Source organism: Vulpes lagopus, chromosome 2, assembly GCF_018345385.1.
Source record: "Vulpes lagopus strain Blue_001 chromosome 2, ASM1834538v1, whole genome shotgun sequence".
Lineage (NCBI taxonomy): Eukaryota > Metazoa > Chordata > Mammalia > Carnivora > Canidae > Vulpes > Vulpes lagopus.
Genome location: NC_054825.1, coordinates 66,505,823 through 66,522,992, shown reverse-complemented (window position 1 = coordinate 66,522,992; position 17,170 = coordinate 66,505,823). Strand labels below are relative to the sequence as shown.

The 17,170-nt window shown below is 39.6% G+C and overlaps 2 protein-coding genes and 1 non-coding gene across 5 annotated transcripts in view; 2 read left to right on the top strand and 1 right to left on the bottom strand.

Annotated features, from left to right (window-relative positions):
* COPS2 (COP9 signalosome subunit 2) overlaps positions 1–7,172 on the bottom strand; it is a 32,933-nt gene extending 25,761 nt beyond the window's left edge. For both annotated transcript variants that reach the window (XM_041744909.1, XM_041744910.1), the window contains exon 1: positions 7,075–7,172. In XM_041744909.1, coding sequence (XP_041600843.1) covers positions 7,075–7,128 — 54 coding nt within the window. In that variant the 5' untranslated portion in view covers positions 7,129–7,172. The remainder of the gene's footprint in view (positions 1–7,074) is intronic.
* Positions 7,173–7,379: 207 nt separating this feature from the next.
* The window catches only part of GALK2 (galactokinase 2), a 136,927-nt gene continuing 127,136 nt past the window's right edge, over positions 7,380–17,170 (top strand). The window contains exon 1 of one of the 2 annotated variants that reach the window (XM_041743191.1): positions 7,380–7,579. In XM_041743191.1, the coding sequence (XP_041599125.1) occupies positions 7,560–7,579 (20 nt within the window). In that variant the 5' untranslated portion in view covers positions 7,380–7,559. Of the gene's footprint in view, positions 7,580–13,641; positions 13,841–17,170 lie in introns of those variants that run through there. The other variant, XM_041743190.1, reaches the window with a different exon arrangement.
* On the top strand, positions 11,600–11,672 carry TRNAK-CUU. The gene has a single exon. It is a non-coding gene; the product is annotated as a tRNA-Lys (tRNA).

Sequence of the window (17,170 nt, the reverse complement as noted above, 5' to 3'; positions counted from 1 at the left end):
CAGAGGTTTTTGAAATGTGCTCTAGGAACACAAGACTCATCATTAACAATGCTTCCCAAGCCCTGACCATGTCTGGAGAGCTGTACTAGATGTCTAGGACAGAGAGGCAAAAGGGCAAGATCTCATTATCTTCAAGGACTAGATATAATACAAGTGCTAGGTGGTTGTTTGTGGTTCAGCCATTCATAAAGTTGTCCTGAGTTTTTAAAATTTAACTTAAGTTAATCGTCCTAATTCATCTATGGTGTAAATCAGAACATTCTTTTATTTGTCTTAAACTTTCAGTCTTCAAATTAAATTTTCCAAAGAGGGAAATCATAAATGTCATGAGACTTGGGCTATATTTTTGATTCTTCCACTAATTTGTCCTGTAAATTTAAGTAAGTCACTCAGACATGATGCTTAGTTTCTCTCTTATCAAATGTGGGGGGTGAATCCTAGGAACTTTCTAATTCCCCCTTAAGTCCATATGTTCATTTTGAGATATAATACATAAGCACAAATTCATGCTGCTGGATAGTCACAGTTTACAGATTTCAGTTAGGGATAAAAGCCCTAAATTTACCTTATCCTTAGCATGTAAGAGCTTTTTCCTGTTACCTATCATTTTAGTTATTCTTGTTTGAACCTATCTAATCTTATTATACAGAGTATACCTACGAGGTAATGCAACAGAATTTTTTGGAAATGCATCAAAACTTATATTCCAGGGGCACCTGGGTGGCTCAGTGGTTGAGCATTTGCCTTTGGCTCAGGTTGTGATCCTGGGGTACTGGGATAGAGTCCCAGATCAGGCTCCCCGGAGGGAGCTTGCTTTCTCTCTTTGCCTGTGTCTCTACCTATGTCTCTCATCAATCAATCAATCAATCTTAAAAAAAAACCCTTATATTCAAAACCAATGTCTATCTTTGAAGTAGTAATTTCAAGAGGTAGTAAAATTATTCCAATCATTATACTGATATGGATTATTAAGTAATGTTTCTGAAACTCTGAAGAAAAACTTCACTAGATGTTTTTAACCTAAAAGAGTATCATCGGCTTTATGGCCCAACTTATTTATCAAACCTGACTCAAAATAGGTTTTGACATCTACAAAAGACAAACTCTATCACTAAAGTTTAAAAACAAAACAAAACTGCACATTGTTTATAACAGCAAAAGAAAACAGGCCAAATGCTTATAAAGGGAGAACTGGTTATATAAGGTACAGCACATCCATACAATCAATAGAGCTGTAAAAAGAAATGTGAGCTTTTTGCGTACTTACATGGAATAATTTTTAAGGCACATTAAAAAAACAAAGTGTAGAACAGTATGTATAATAGGCTATATCCTGGTTTAAAAACAAAGAGGAGATAAAAACATGTATTTGATTATGTATGGGAGGAATGGGAACTGGACAAATGGGGAATAAGAATGGAAAGGAAAGATTTTATATTTTGAACTATGTGCATGTATTACCTATTTTAAAAAGCTACATGCTTCAGGTTCTTTGAAGATAATTTGTTAAGAACTCTAAAAAACTGTGAGCTATGACAAAATCATTGTTTGGGCTCTCAGGATCAAAGTAAGATTTTTGTTCATCATTTGTACCCTAGAATCTGCCCCCCCCTTTCACCTCAGCAATAAAATACAGATTCACTGTGAAAAGTTTGCAAGAAATACACAAATTTTAGTTTTCCTGACACTTTTCAGATCTTCCATTTTTTTCCTGTATTTTCCCACTCAACCTAATTTTATTCCCATCCAATATTTATAGTGCACTGCACAGCATTGCTGATCACCCCTTCCTCTCCCAGGTGAGAGGGATTACAATGCCCTACCCACAGAGGAGGGCAAGCAATCTATCTCCCTCTCTGCAGTTGTTCACAGAAGGCTACACGGATCTCTGAGTCAATAAAAGTCCTTTCTAGGGCTTTGCTGTTAGCCCTAGCAAGGAACATCCTTTTGCCTTTGGGGTTATAATACTAGAAAGATGCTGCATTACATCTTGTGGTGCAATGTGAAGGCAATTATGCCAATACAGCAAGGAAAGCAGGCCAGGATGAGAGAGACAGAAAAAGACCGACCACCATCATCTGAACCATGAATCCAGCCATACTTCTACTTCCTGGTGATGTGTACCAATACATGCTCTTTTGACTTTAAGCTAGTTTGAAAATATTCCTGTCTCTGATGCCCAAGAGTCTTGGCCAATACAATTTACCAAAGTTTTTCATATCACTAAGTATTGTTTAGAGCATGGTCTGAAATGCCAAAATAATATTCCATCACATGGATACCCCGTAATTTATTTATTATCTTATTAGTATTAATAGTACTAGTATTCTCCTACTATGGATAGTTTGGAGTTGTTTCCAATTATTTATGATTAAACATATTAAGTTTCTTTTAGAAACCTCAGCTGTACAAATTTCTTCTTCATGAAGAGTATATGTAGAATTCCAAATGTGTGTGCAGCATAAAAAACACTGGCCCAGACCATCAACAATATACTTTGAAAATCTATACTTAAAGGTCCCCCACAGTTTGTGAAATTGTAAGTTCCTGGGACAACAGTCCCAGAGAGTCCCAGAACTTCCAAGTTCCTTATATGCACAATGAATGACAAGTGACAGCCCTTCTACTAAATAAACAAATTCCTAAGGCTATTCTTTTGCACTTGTTCTATATCACCACTTCTTTTTCAAAGAATATATATTCTATCTGTAGTAATTCAAAAGCACCTTTCAAAAATTCAACTATTATTTTTTAATTTGTTACACTATGTCTTAAGGTTCTTTATAACACAAGAAAGTAAAGTTCAAGCCATCATTTGCTGATCTTATTAAAATGGTGACAAATAAGAGATTCTGTAAGATAAACTACAGCTACAACTCACCTCTCCCCCACCTCAAAAAAGTAGATAAAAAAGAAGCACTTAGAGCACTAAAAATGCAATATATTAAGGCCAAAAAACAAACAAAACAAAAACCCACCCAAATCCCAATACTAGTAAACACTCATTCACTAGTAACAACTATGAGCTTGACTAGGAGAATATGAGGCTCACAGTTTGGTAATATATATCTTTTTATTTTCTTTTTTCTTTTTATTTTTTTAAAAATATGATATTTATTTATTCATTCATCGTGAGAGACACAGAAAGAGAGCAGCAGACATAGGCAGAGGGAGAAAAAGGCTTCCTGCAGGGAGCCCTATGGGGGATTCAATCCCAGGACCCCAGGATCTTGATCTGAGCTAAAGGCACTCAACCACTGTGCCACCCAGGCATCCCTTGGCAATATATTTAACCCAGTGGAATTATTCTACCTTTTTGACAATTTTTTTCCTTGAAATACACTTAAATTCAAATATACAATTCCCTACCTATCACAGGATCAACTAAAGAGTAATTTTTTTTAAGATTTTATTTATTTATTTATTTATTTATTTATTTATTTATTTATTTATTTATTTAGAGAGAGAGAGAGAGAGAGAATGGCTGAGACACAGGCAGAGGGAGAAGCAGGCTCCATGCAGGGAACCTGACATGGGACTCCATCTCGGATCTCCAGGATCACACCCCACGTTGTAGGCGGTGCTAAACCGCTGCACCACCCGGGCTGCCCTAAAGAGTAATTTTTGATATGAAATCAGTCTGTCTTAAGTCCTTTCTAAAAAGACTATTAGAAGTACTAAGCAACTTCAAGCTAGTGGCTGGACTGTGGAATTACAATACAGTTAACGTATCAATAGCCTTATTAATTTAATGAATGACAGTATCGTTATTACTTAGATCATCAGACCAACAAATAAGACATTTACCAGTACCATCTCCTACTTCTCCATTCACTGCTACATAAATTCCCATGCTTACAAAATGCCTGCTTCTGGGGGCACCTGGGCAGCTGACTCTTCATTTTTGGCTCAAGTTGTGAGTTCAAGTCCCATGTGGGGCTCCATGCTAGGCATGGAGTCTACTTAAAAAAAAAAAAAAAAAGCCCGCTCTTGGCTCTAATAAAGAAATAAAATAGGTCTCAAAAATAAGAGCTCAAGCAAATTAAATTTTTTTGTTTCTTTTCTTTTTTTTTTTTTAAAGATTTTTATTTCTTTATTCATGAGAGACACAGAGAGAGAGAGAGGCAGAGACACAGGCAGAGGGAGAAGCAGGCTCCATGCAGGGACCTCGACGTGGGACTCGATCCCCGTCTCCAGGATCACACCCCTGGCTGCAGGCGGCGCTAAACTGCTGCGCCACCGAGGCTGCCCATGTTTGATTCTTTTTTAAAGTAAGCTAGTTCTGTTTTCTTCTAGATCTTGGGCACAAACCATTAATTATTTTCCTATATAAAAACAGTATAGTTTTAGAAACAGGTTTTTACTTTTTCTGGTGGTATACTACCTACCTATTTCCACAAGATTGCAGAAGCACAAAAAGTGATTTAGAGCATTAAAATTTATCAACAGACAACCTATAAAAGACATGCTGAATATATCTGTGGTCAGAAATACCCATGGCTTTAATTAACATTTTAACTAAGATGAAATGATGGCAAATTTTCCAACAAACAATACTTTTTTTTTTTTTTTTTTTTTTAAATAAAAAGGAAATTTCCTGGGGCCACTGGGTGGCTGCTTTCAGCTCAGGTCATAATATCAGGGTCCTGGCATAGAGTCCAAGCCCTCTGCCCCAGCATCGTATCCCCTCCCCTCCTCAACCACAGTGGGCTCCCTCTCAGTGGGGAGTCTGCTTCTCCCACTTCCTCTGCTTGTACCTTCTCGCTAGTACTCTCTCTCTCTCTCAAATAAATAAAGTCTTAAAAAGAAGGAAAGGAAAAAATATTTCCCTAAAACAGCAAGTCAATTTTTTTGACTCTGTAAGCCCAAGAAACGATGTCCCAGGCAAATAACCATGAAAAAACTCCCAACTTCTTTTATCAACCTGTAAGCATGAAATGGCAACCTGCCCTATTAATCTTTTTTTTTAAATTTCATTTTTAAGTAATCTCTATACCCAATGTGGGGCCTGAACTTACAACCATAAGATCAAGAGTCCCGTGCTCTACAGTTTGAGCCAGCCAGGTGCCCCCTCCTTAATCCAATTTTTTTAAAAACATACAGTGGTTTAAGGAAATTAACAAACCAAACAATAAACTGCTAAATACATTTCACCATCAAAAGATTTTAACTCATAGTAAACAGAGCATAAAAGCTTTCACTACTTGGTATCTGACTGGGAATCCAGAGTGGTATCTCCACAGGACAGAGATGGGGGAGAACTAAAACCTATTTAACAGAGTATGGGGGGGGGGGTAGATATTTAATTATGTAATTGTGTAAAATCTTACTTTTTTTGGTTAAGAGAAAAAAGTCCAAACAACCATACATTCAACTTTATATTATACGTGTAATGAAGGCTCCAAAAGGCTGGAAAAACCCAGCCAAAGTAAACTATGTTTAATTAAAATTCTTACAGAAATTGAGTACTTTATGCGAAAACAAAATTCTTCTTGCCATTTCTACCTTACATCCGCAAGGATGATCTTCAAGTTTATCAGCGCTAATAAGTCACGTACTCAATAACTATTGCTTAGGAAAGATAAGCAAAAACGTTTAAAAGCAAACATAAAAAATACAGACATATTTAAAAGAAACCCTTCCACAGTCATAAAAATACCTGTAATATCTATAAACATGCAATCAATAAAAACCCACATGATATCACAAGTAACATTCTTCACGCACTGCCTGCAACTGGCTTGATCTGCACAAACTAAAACGTAAAGCAGAAACCGTTAACTATTAGCCAAATTAAAATTCTACATTCAACTTTTTTTTTTCATCTACATTCAACTTTTAAAGAATTATTGAAACCTCGATTATGATTTTCTTCAGGTAAGAGCAAGCCTTTCCCGCTACCTTTCACAAATGTGCCTTCGTTTACAATAGATTAATTGTAAATGACTATACCAAGAAGTTTTACACGAATTCAGACGAAACTATTAATGTTTAAGAGTATCTGGCACTTGAAATATAAGACGAGCCCGATACCCTTAAGGATCCACTTCATAACTTGAGGGTAATGCAGCATCCCTGTAATATACAAGAAACATGCACAAAACGCCCCCAGAATAAAAAACAAAGTTGATGCTAATTCTTGGCCCGGACAATTATCCTTGGTTGGCACACAGTTATTGTTTCTCAAAAGCAATCTGAAATGGTAGTAAATTTTTTTTTTTTAAATCTTGTAAATCTGTTTAAGTTAAGCCCTTTAAAATCTTTACAAATCACCATTCAGCTCCATAATAAATTCGTTCATTTTTATACTGTTGATATTTTTAACTCTGAATACTGGGAAATCTCTTAAAACAAAAAATCCACTGGGCCCATTCCTTTATCCCTCCCCCTACGTGTACCAAAACAAACAAGCAAAACCTCCTCCCCAGCTTTTCTCAAAACAAGTAGTCTTACTTTTTTTTTTTTTTCCTGAAACAGCTACCCTTGCTCTGAATGCTCTGCTGCACCTTTACCTTAAACCAAAACGGACCCTGGACAAGACTTATTATTAGGCTGTTTCCAGGGAACCCACAAGCGGCGTTTCGCGGTCGGGTCTAGGAGGAAGAAGGCCGTGTCCCCCCCCCCCCCAGTTCTCAGACCCTTCTCTCTGGATTTCGCACTCGCTCAGTTCCAGGGTGAAGGAGAGGGGCCCGGGAAGCGGGGCCCGAAAGGGCAGCCAGGGCCTAGACCGCTTCCCGATCCCGCAGGCGGCTGCGGCCCGGGGGAGGAGGAGAAGGCACCGAAAACCGGACGCCGGAGGCCAGGGGTGTCCCTGTGAAACGAGGAGGCGCTCGGAATCGGAGCGCGACGCTCGGGACCCCTCTCGCTGCCTCCTTTACCCTCCCCTCCCCCATGCTGGAGAAGCAGGGCCCGGGCCCGGTGCGGGAAGGGGGAGGAGGTAAACCCGTCCTGTCACTGCACCGGGAGAGACTGAAGAAGCACATGTTCTACGGGTGGAGGCCGCGGCCGCCCCTGCCCCAGCCCCTAAAGCCAGACACCACCCTTAACCCCAGAGTTCCGTCCCCACCGCCTCACCAGGTCGTAGTCCTCCTCATCATCGCACATGAAATCATCCTCCATGTCAGACATCTTGGCCGGGAGGGGGGGAGAGGGAGGAGAAATTGGAGACAACCTCCTCCCACAATCCTCCACGGCTCGGAGGCGTCACTCCCAGCGGCTCCTCGCCTTCCCGTCGCTCGCTGAGCGCCTGAGTGTTCCCGCCCGGAACAAACGCGCTGCGCGTCGAGAGGATTCGCTACGACGCCAAAAGGGAGTGCACTGCCCCGTCTTCCTGCGAGACGGTTGGTGCCTTGGCAACGAAGCCTAGCAACGGGGGAATCGTCTAGTGCTGAGGATCTCTGCTGAAGGGCCTTGGAAACCTTGCGCTCTCACTGAGCAGTTTCCAGCCTCCTGGGCAAGGGAACGGTCTCTTCCCTTGCCTGGGACTCTGGAACCATCTCATTCTGGTGAAAATAAGAGACACCGTAGAATCAGAAGCCTTTCGCGGAGAAAAGGCTGACATGCCCGTCCTATTTGACAGGTAGTAGTATTTCTGCCTTGATTATCTATGTGCATTTCGCCCACACATTGGGGTGGGTGTTCCTGTGGTGTTTGGAGACCCTCTCAGCAGCACGGTTTACACATAATGTTTGTTATATTTGTAGTCGGCGAAACGGTGCTGTAGCTGTCCCAAACCAGCTAAGCATCAATTAATGGAGGCGCCTAAAATCTCATTCAGTTTTTCAGCGATTTATAAACTGACCTTTACTGCCCTTAACCAAAATTAATGATAACAGGTAACGATTTTTTTTAAAAAAAATATGCGTTGTTGCACAAAATCATTAGCAGAATTCAAAATGAATGGAATACGCGGGGCAACTGCGTTTTAAACGGCATTTCCCATATAAACTTCCCGTTCTGTCCACTTGAATCAACAAATTTTATATAGTTAGAGCACAGATAAAATCTCGGATTATTTTTGCACCTATTTATGTAACAGCATAGGACAGTGTATGCAATATGTTCTCGGCAGTGATTACTTTAGTGGTTGCATAATAATGCCTCCAATGCACCATGATTTACATAAGCATGCCATTATTGTTATACAGTTAGAATATTGCCAAAGCAGTATGATGTTAAACAATTTTGCAGCGAAAATCCTTGCCACTTTATTTTTTCCTTAGGAAAAAGTCCAAGGGGAGGAATTACAGGTTTGATTTTTTAGTAATCAATTGAATTGCCATCTTTTTGGTTATAGTTCTTCAAAGTTATATTTGAAGACTGCCTACCTATAAACAAAGTTTTTCCCTAATAGTCCTTTCCTGCCAACTTTTTATTACGAGAATTTCCAACATACAGAAAAATTGAAATAGTCCAGGGAATGTGTGTATACCCACAATCAACTTTGTGTTTGCCTGTGTATTCAATTCCCTGAATCAATTGAAAGTAGAATGCAGATATTGTGATGCATCACTCTTAGATGCAGCTATGTGTACTTTCTAAAAACAAGGACATTATCTTATGTTTTCAGATCATTATTGCATCAGGAAATTAATAATACCCTGATATATAACATCAACTTCATATTCAAAATTCCCCTATAAGATGGGGCGCCTGGTCATGACCCCAGGATCCTGCGGTCAAGCTCGTAATTGGGCTCCCTGCTCAGAGGGGAACCTGCTTCTCCCTCTCCCAGCTCTCCCTGCTTGTGCTTCCTCTCTCTCTTTGTGTCAAATAAATAAATAAAGTCTTTTAGAAATTCCCCTATAAGGATTTTAGAACCAGAAGAGCCTTTATGATACTATCTTAGGGTCCAAGGCTTTCCAAGCATAGCAGTTCATTAGATTATAAACTTCCCACATCCCACATCAGAGATTCTGATTCAGTAGGTCTCGGGTAAAGCTCAGGAATATATACTTATAAACCTCAAGATCTCCCTATAACTGGGGTGACTACACATCCCGGTTTGCCTGGAACAGCCCTGATTTAGTGCTGTTGTCCCAGAATAATAATTATCAGTATCCATTACTCTCAGAAGTTTGGACAATAAATCACATGGTTACTTCACCTGAAATCCGTAATTCTTCAAAAGACAAAATAGTATTCCAAGATGGTTAAGAGGTTTATTTGCTCAGAGTAATTGGAACCACATAGTTTTGCATTTTAGGCAGTATAGCAATTATCTAGTAACCATGTGCACAGTAATCACATGAATAAAACTACATGTTGATTTTCACCAAATTTATTGATACAATTTTCTTTTTAATATAATTCTTTATTCCTACAAGGGGAAAAGAATTATTCAAGTAAACTAGTGACTAGGTGCCCTAGAAAAACAGCTAAATGTTGGGCATAATATTTTTAATAATTTCCAAATCTAATCAACCCAGTCTGGAAATTTGCTAAGACAGACTAAAAGGTTTTTTTTTTTTTTTTTTTTTTTTTTTAGACTAAAAGGTCTTCACAGTGTTTAGCACACTGCTTGAGTACACAAGTGGTAATAAATGTTTGTTGAATGAATAAACATGTTAATTTTTCTGTGCAAAGAATGCCCTTACAGCTATCTCTATGCTTCAGAATCTTTTCTGTCCTTAAAAATCCATTTTAATGTCATCTTACTCACACGACCTATCTTGAATACTTTGTGCAATTATGATATTCTCTTTTTCTTGACATCGATTTTATTCAATGGTAAATAACAATGCATTTTTTTATTTTAACAGGAAGCATTGATGTGATGTGGTGCCCTTGTAGAAAGTGGATCCTATGTTTTAAAAGTATATATAAAAAACTTTATTGAGGTATAATTTATCAGCTTTATTGAAGTATGCTTAAAGCGTACAATTTGATGAATTTTGACATATGTATACACTTGTAAAACCATTACCACAACCAAGGTAATGAGCATATTTATCACTGCAGAAGCTTCCTCGTTACCTCTTGGTGATCCTTCTTTTTCAAACCCCTTCACTTTTCCTAGGCAACCACCAATCTACTTTTTGTCATATAGATTATTTTTCGTTTTCTGGAAGTTTATATAAATGAATTCTCTTTTGCCTGACTTCTTTTGGTCAATATAATTACTTTGAGATTCATCCATGTTGTTTCAATTTTAGTTCAACTGATGGTTTCTTTTTATTGCTGAATGTTCTATTGTGTGGATATCTCATAAGATATGTCTTCACTTGTTGATGGATATTTGAGTTTTTTCAGAATTTGGCTACTACAAATAGAGCAGTTAGGAACGTATCTGTACAAGTTTTTGTGTGGACGTATGTTTAATTTCTCTTGAGTAATGTGGTGGACAGAGGTGGTCTTCTTATTAACTATGCTCTTGGATAATCCTTTCCCCCTTGAATGTGGGTGGGATCCCTGACTTGTTTCTTTTTTGTTTGTTCTATTCAGTTTTAGTGGGGTGTAATTGACAAATAAATGTGACTTGCTTTTAGCCAATAGGAAAGACACAGTAAAGGTGATAAATGTGATTATGTGAACATAATTATATTGCATAAGATTGTAAACTCATTTTACTGGGAGTGAATCTATCTCCCTTGCTGCTTCAGGAAAGCAAGTGGCCATGTTATGAAGGATTATGTGGCAATGAGCTGAGGGTCACATCTGGCCATTAGCCAGCAAGAAACTGTGGCCTTCACTCTGACAATCCATAAGGAACTGAATACTGCTAACAGGTGATCTTAGGAATGAATCCTTCCCCAGTTGAACTTCAGATAAGACTTTGTGAGACCCCAAAATAGAGACTCAGCTAAGCCATACCCTGACTCCTGAACCACAGAAAGTGTGAGGTAGTCAATATGCATTGTTTTATATTGCTATGTTTGTGGTAATTGTTATGTAGTAATAGAATGAATCTGGATAAATACTTACCAAAGGAATGGTTTTAATATTTTCATCTAGAAGTTTTTCTATAGTTTAACTCTTACATTTAAGAGTTTAATTTCAAGTTGAATTTTTGTATATTGTATGAGATAAATGTAGAGGTTTATTTTTTTCTGCGTGTGGGTATCAAATTGTTCTAACTTTATCTGTTGAAAAGATCCCTTCTGTGTTGAATTGTCTTGGCACCTTTGTCAAAAATAATGGACATTTAATTCCTAACATAATCTGACCCTTTAAAAGTATGTTTTTGATAGCTTTGCTACTCTGTATTATGATTATTTTATATTCTTTATTAAGCTGAGAGTTCCTGAGGACACAGCTATCTTATTTACCTTTGAATCCCTTGAAACTAAGCATGTGCTTTGCCTATAGAAAATGTTCAATAAAATGCTCAATAAAAATGTGATGTGTTTAAACTCTAGCATTCATGATCCCTCACTTCTCTGGGTTGAGACATATGGTTACTCCGAACAGGCTCCTGATTTGACATCGCTTCAGATTGATCATCTTAATTTTTTTTTTTACTACATTTATTTAGAGAGGCTGAATACCATATGTTAGAAAGCAAAAGAGGAGGATTCCTTTTGTATTAGTTAAGATCTGGACAGGAAACTCATGGTATACTCAGGGGGAATAAATAAAAATTTAATGACAAGACTGAGGTGCCTGGCTGGCTCAGTGGGTAGAGCATGAGATTCTTAATCTCAGGGTTGTGGGTTCAAGCCACACATTAGGTATAGAGCTTACTTAAAAATATATCAACTGGATTTTTTTTTCAACTGGATTTAATGAAACTTCAGATGGACTTCCAACAGCAGCTGTGGTTATAGAGAAACACAGCTACTGCCCTAACTGTGTAGCAAAAGTGGAGGGGATGGTGATAAATACCTCAACTTTGGCTATAGCCTAAATTATATACTTCACTCAGGGAAGGAATTTTCTCTTTCAAAGGCAAGTTGATGACTATGTATTGTTGGATCATATTCCTTGATCTTACCAAACAACCTAAGTGGCTAGTGAATATGTTATTTCCCCCTACATTTAATACCCACTCCTTCCTGAGAGGAGTTCTGATAAATACAGTTTGCATGATCTCATTACATTCCCACCTTATAGACTAATGACCTTTCCTAGTTAGTGTTCCTTTTAAGCTGCCTCAATCTTTTCTGATTAAATAAAATGATGTATGTAAACACTAGTGCTTACAAAGTGCTTAATAAGTGTATCATCTTTAACTCAACCAACTTCTCATATTGATCCTTCAGAATGCTCTATACTGCAGTTACATCTTTTATCTCTAAAACTGCCGTAGGAGGAATGTGCAAAAAAAAAAAAAAAAAAAAGAGAGATGATTGGGGCATGCTAGGAGTTTTCATTTCTTTTTTTTCTTTTTTAAAGATTTATTTATTTATTCATGAGAGACAGAGAGAGATAGAGGCAGAGACACAGGCAGAGGGAGAAGCAGGCTCCATGCAGGGAGCCCGATATGGGACTCGATTCTGGGAACCCAGGACATGCCTTGGGCCAAAGGCAGGCAGTCAATCACTGAGTCACCCAGGGGTCCCCGGAGTTTTCATTTCTTACACTGACATTGATCTTGTAAAAATGCAATGTTGCACACTTTTAGCAATATTATTGTTGTTTGCCATTTTGGTATCTCTAATGTCCATTTGTTTTTATTCCCACCCCAAATGGTGACGATACATCCCTAGGTCTATGAAATGAACTACCTACTTTTCAGAACGATGTATGGGTGTGGAGGCAAAGCACGGAGCAGACAAAATTATACTGTCATTACAAATTTGTCTTTATTCGTTTCCTTTACTGAAATCTAGAAGTTCTTTATGTTCTGCATTAATCCTCCCATGATTCCTCTGAACTAAAGCAGCACTGACGGTGCTCAATTGACAACTCCAGTTTTACTAGCAATCAACAGTGTGACCTTCGGAAGTCACTTCACCTTTCATTTGTTCATTCAGTTCCTCTTACCTATTAAGAGCCTATCTGCCAGGTGCTGCCTAAATACACAGTTCCTACCCTCAACTTGCTAACTTTGCAGCGGTAGTGATGGTGGAGGTGGTGAGGCGACCATAGGAAGGAAAAGAAATATGCAGAACTTATGAGAACTGTGAAGGAAATAAATATACTAGAATGATAGGATGGAAATGGTGTGCCTTTTGAGTAGGCTATCTAGGATTTCTCTAGGTAGCTGTAAAATGAAAGGGTTGACCTGGATGCAGAGTTCTTGGCTGGTTGAAAGACACGTATTTTCTTCTTTGCGCTATTCATTGTGTTCTAGGAAGGCCCCCCAATGCCTCCATTCTGGAAATAAGCAAATACATTTAGATCAAATGCTGCATCAATTTTATGCTGCCTGGTTATTAAATAATCCACGCAAAAGACGTAACTAAACAATTCAGCGTAATTTGGGGGTGTAGCTGCTGGTCACGAAAGAAAAAAAAGGCACCCTAACTTTAAAAAAAGGAAAGGAAAAAGCCACCTGAGGCGCCAGGTTATAATTGTGTCCTCAGACCTACCGCCCCAGGGCACAGAACATAACCTCTGAGCGCGTCGGCGGGCGCTGGCGCAGGGGCCCGGCGGGTCCGGCCGCGGGTCCCCGAGCTCCGAGCTCCGAGCGGCAGGAGGAGGAGCCGTGGGCGGGGCCGGCGGGAAGCGGCCCCCCGCCCCCCCCCCCCGCCTCGCCCGCCGAGCGCCAGGATTTCCGCGGGCCGAGGGCCGAGGCCGAGCCGCCCGGAAGCCGAGGCTCCCCGCAGACGTCTCGTGGTTACCTGGGAGCTCTGCCTCGCCCTGGTCACTGCGGAGGGAAGGAGGGAAGGAGGATCTAGCGCGCTATGGCTACGGAGGGCCCTGCCACGCGTCGAGTCCAAGTGGCGGAACATCCCAGGTGGGGGAGAGGAGACGCCGCGCTTGGGGCCCGGCGGGGTAGGCCAGGTGGAGAGCGGCGCCCCCGGCTCCTCGGGCGCGGGCGCGGGCGCGGGCGCGGGCTTTGCGCCCCGGCGTGGACCGAAGGCCGGGGAGCCTCGAAGGCGGCGCGCCCGGGCGCGCGAGAAAGGCCACGCCGCAGACCCTCTACACCTCGATCCCTGTCGGGGGTTGGGTGTTTCCTTCGTTGGTGCAGAGAGATCCTTCTTTCCCCCTGCTTGCGGGGGGCGGTACCCTGGTACCCTTTCTGCCGGGCCTTAGCAGAAGTGCCCAAGCTGGCTTTGAACCCTTCTGTCTCTGTCTTGCCTGCCAGTTGGGACTGCTTTTTAAAGTCCCCTTTCTAAAATAGTCATCGAAAACAAACACCAAACCCCCACAAAACCCCCTTGGTCTCTACATCCTTTTAAGCAAATCACAGAATCTGCGCACTGTCACTTAGGGAATGAACGGGCTGCCAGTGCCTAGCCACAGAGGACTGTAGCTTAGGGATACCTAGTGGAGGATCTTTTCGCTTGAGGGCATCTTGCGGATACTTTGTAGACCTACCTGGTTCTGGCCCAGGAGGGCCATCTCCTAGAACGAAGTCTCTAGCCTGCTACTTTTTAGCCTCGCAGCTTTTCTAAGGTTGACTTGTCCCCCCCTTTGCTGTTTGTGATTTTTTACTTTTTTCCCTGTTAATTTTTTTTTTCCTCTCGGGTTAAGCCCTCCAACTCTCCCTACTTCCTGGTTTTTCATGGTCATGTGACAGTTGATGATATTATAACTTACTAAAACCTGCAAATACTTTTTCACCTCTAAGAAAGCAGACAATGGGGATCCCTGGGTGGCGCAGCGGTCTGGCGCCTGCCTTTGGCCCAGGGCACGATCCAGGAGACCCGGGATCGAATCCCACGTCGGGCTCCCGGTGCATGGAGCCTGCTTCTCCCTCTGCCTGTGTCTCTGCCTCTCTCTCTCTCTCTCTCTCTCTCACTCTCTCTCTCTCTCTCTGTGACTATCATAAATAAATAAATAAAAATTAAAAAAAAAAAAAAGAAAGAAAGCAGACAATGGGTCTTTAGTTACCCAGAAGAAACAGTTTTTGGCATGGAGACCCGCAGGGCTTTAGACTACTTGTGTATGTCTTTGGATATTCCCTGGAGGTCCTTGGGAGGTACTAATTGGACTTACACACTTGAATAAATTAGGACACATTCTGAAAGATATGCTTCAAATAAGATTCATGAGGAATTCCCTATATGAAAATAATCTGGACCCTTGTAGTTTAGTTTTTTTTTTTACATACAATGTATCTGTGTATTAATTTCTTCTGTGTTCCCATTCGTTAGGATTTAATCATAATACTTACTATTTCTATAATTACCTGTGGGGGAAGGGAAATGGTGGTAATATGTACGAAAAGTGAAGAGTTGTTTACTAGGTTTCCTTAAAGCTGTTTCTTGCCTTTATGACTTTCACAGTATTCATTCACGCAACAGATATTTATTGTTAATATTTATTCTGTGCTAGCTGCAGAAGAGATCAGAATAGTGGTCAGATACTTGCGTTGTGCCACTTTCTTGTTTTTCACTTCTGCATGAAATACAGTGACAAGTTTCAAGCAATGTTTCAGCCACTTATTCATTTTAACAGGGATGAGTTCAGTTAAATCTAGATAGTGTATCTCTAAGCCCACCTAACTGGTCATATGTTGAAATATGCTGAAGGGGAAAAAATGCACAAGGGCCCCATGGTCAGACTACCTTCTTTGGAATTCCTACTAGTTCTTTAGAATGCCTCTTCAACTTCACATGATCATCCGAGTAAAGGCACTAGTCCATCACATTAAACATTTCAGTAAACTTAATTTCTTTTTTATTCTTTTTATATAAATGTCAAATAGAAATAGAAACTCTAATTTTATTTTTCTGCATTTCAATCTTGCATGCACCCTGTACTGTAAGACTTCTTCAGATTCCACTCTTTTAGCTTTCTTTGCATTCTTAGGAGTGGTGTATGTCTTCTCTTTTTCTTCTCTTTGGAATGAACTTTTAAATTGTTGGATTGTTATTATTTTTTATAACAGCTTTATTGATACATAATTCACATACCATACAGTTCACTTGTTTAAAGTTTACAATTAAATGGTTTTTAGTATATTCACAGGATTGTACAGCCATTGCTATAATTGAAGCTAGAACATTTTCATCATCCTCCAAAGAACTCTGTATCCCCTAAACTATCACCAGGCCCCCCATCCCACCCTCTCCTACCGTGCCCTAAGCAACCACTAATGTACTTTCTGTCTCTATAGATTTGCTTATTCTGGACATTTCAAATAAAGGGAATCATATAATATGTGGTTTTTGTGACTGGCTTCTTTACTTAATGTAATGTTATTAAGTTTCACTTATGTTGTAATATGTTATCAGTATGTCAATCCTTTTTATGCTTGAATAATGTTCTCTAGTGTGATATATCGCATTTTGTTTATCTGTTACTGATTGATGGGCATTTGGGTTGTTTCCATCTTTTGGCTTTATGAATAATGATGCTACATGAATGTATTCTTAATATGGAAGATTTGGATTCTTTAAAAAATATTCATTAAAGCTTGAAAATCCCACAGTTCCTTTCCTCACTATAGTCTCTGATTGCTATCCTATGCTGCCAATTCTTACTCCGTCTTAGAAGTTATCCATTTGGTTTACATTCTTGCAATATCATTTTATCTTTATAGTATCACTGTATCTTTATATCATTATTACCATTTTTTATAAAAATGGTATCATTATGTTCATACATGTGGAATTTATTTTTCTTTTATTTTTTTCACCTAACAATATTTCCCATAGATCCTGGCATATCATTCCATAAAGATTTATATCATTGTTTTTCTTTTTCTTTTTTTTTCTTTAAGATTCTTTATTAGTTTATTCATGAGAGACAGAGAGAGAGAGGCAGAGACACAGGCAGACGGAGAAGTAGGCTCCACACTGGGAGCCCGACATGGGACTCAATCCTGGGTCTCCAGGATCACGCCCTGGGCTGAAGGCGGCGCAAAACTGCTGAGCCACCTGGGCTGCCCTGTATCATTGTTTTTTAGGGCTGAGAGTATTTCATAGTATGAATACCATTATTTATTTAACTACTAAACTACCGTGTACATTTAAGTTTCCAGTTTTTCACTCATATAAACAATGCTCCAGTAACCATCTTTGTACATGTATCTTTTAGTATTTTTGATGATATTTCTTTAAGCTTATTCATGGAAATGGAATCAAAGGTAATAAATATTTGAAATTTTGATAATTAC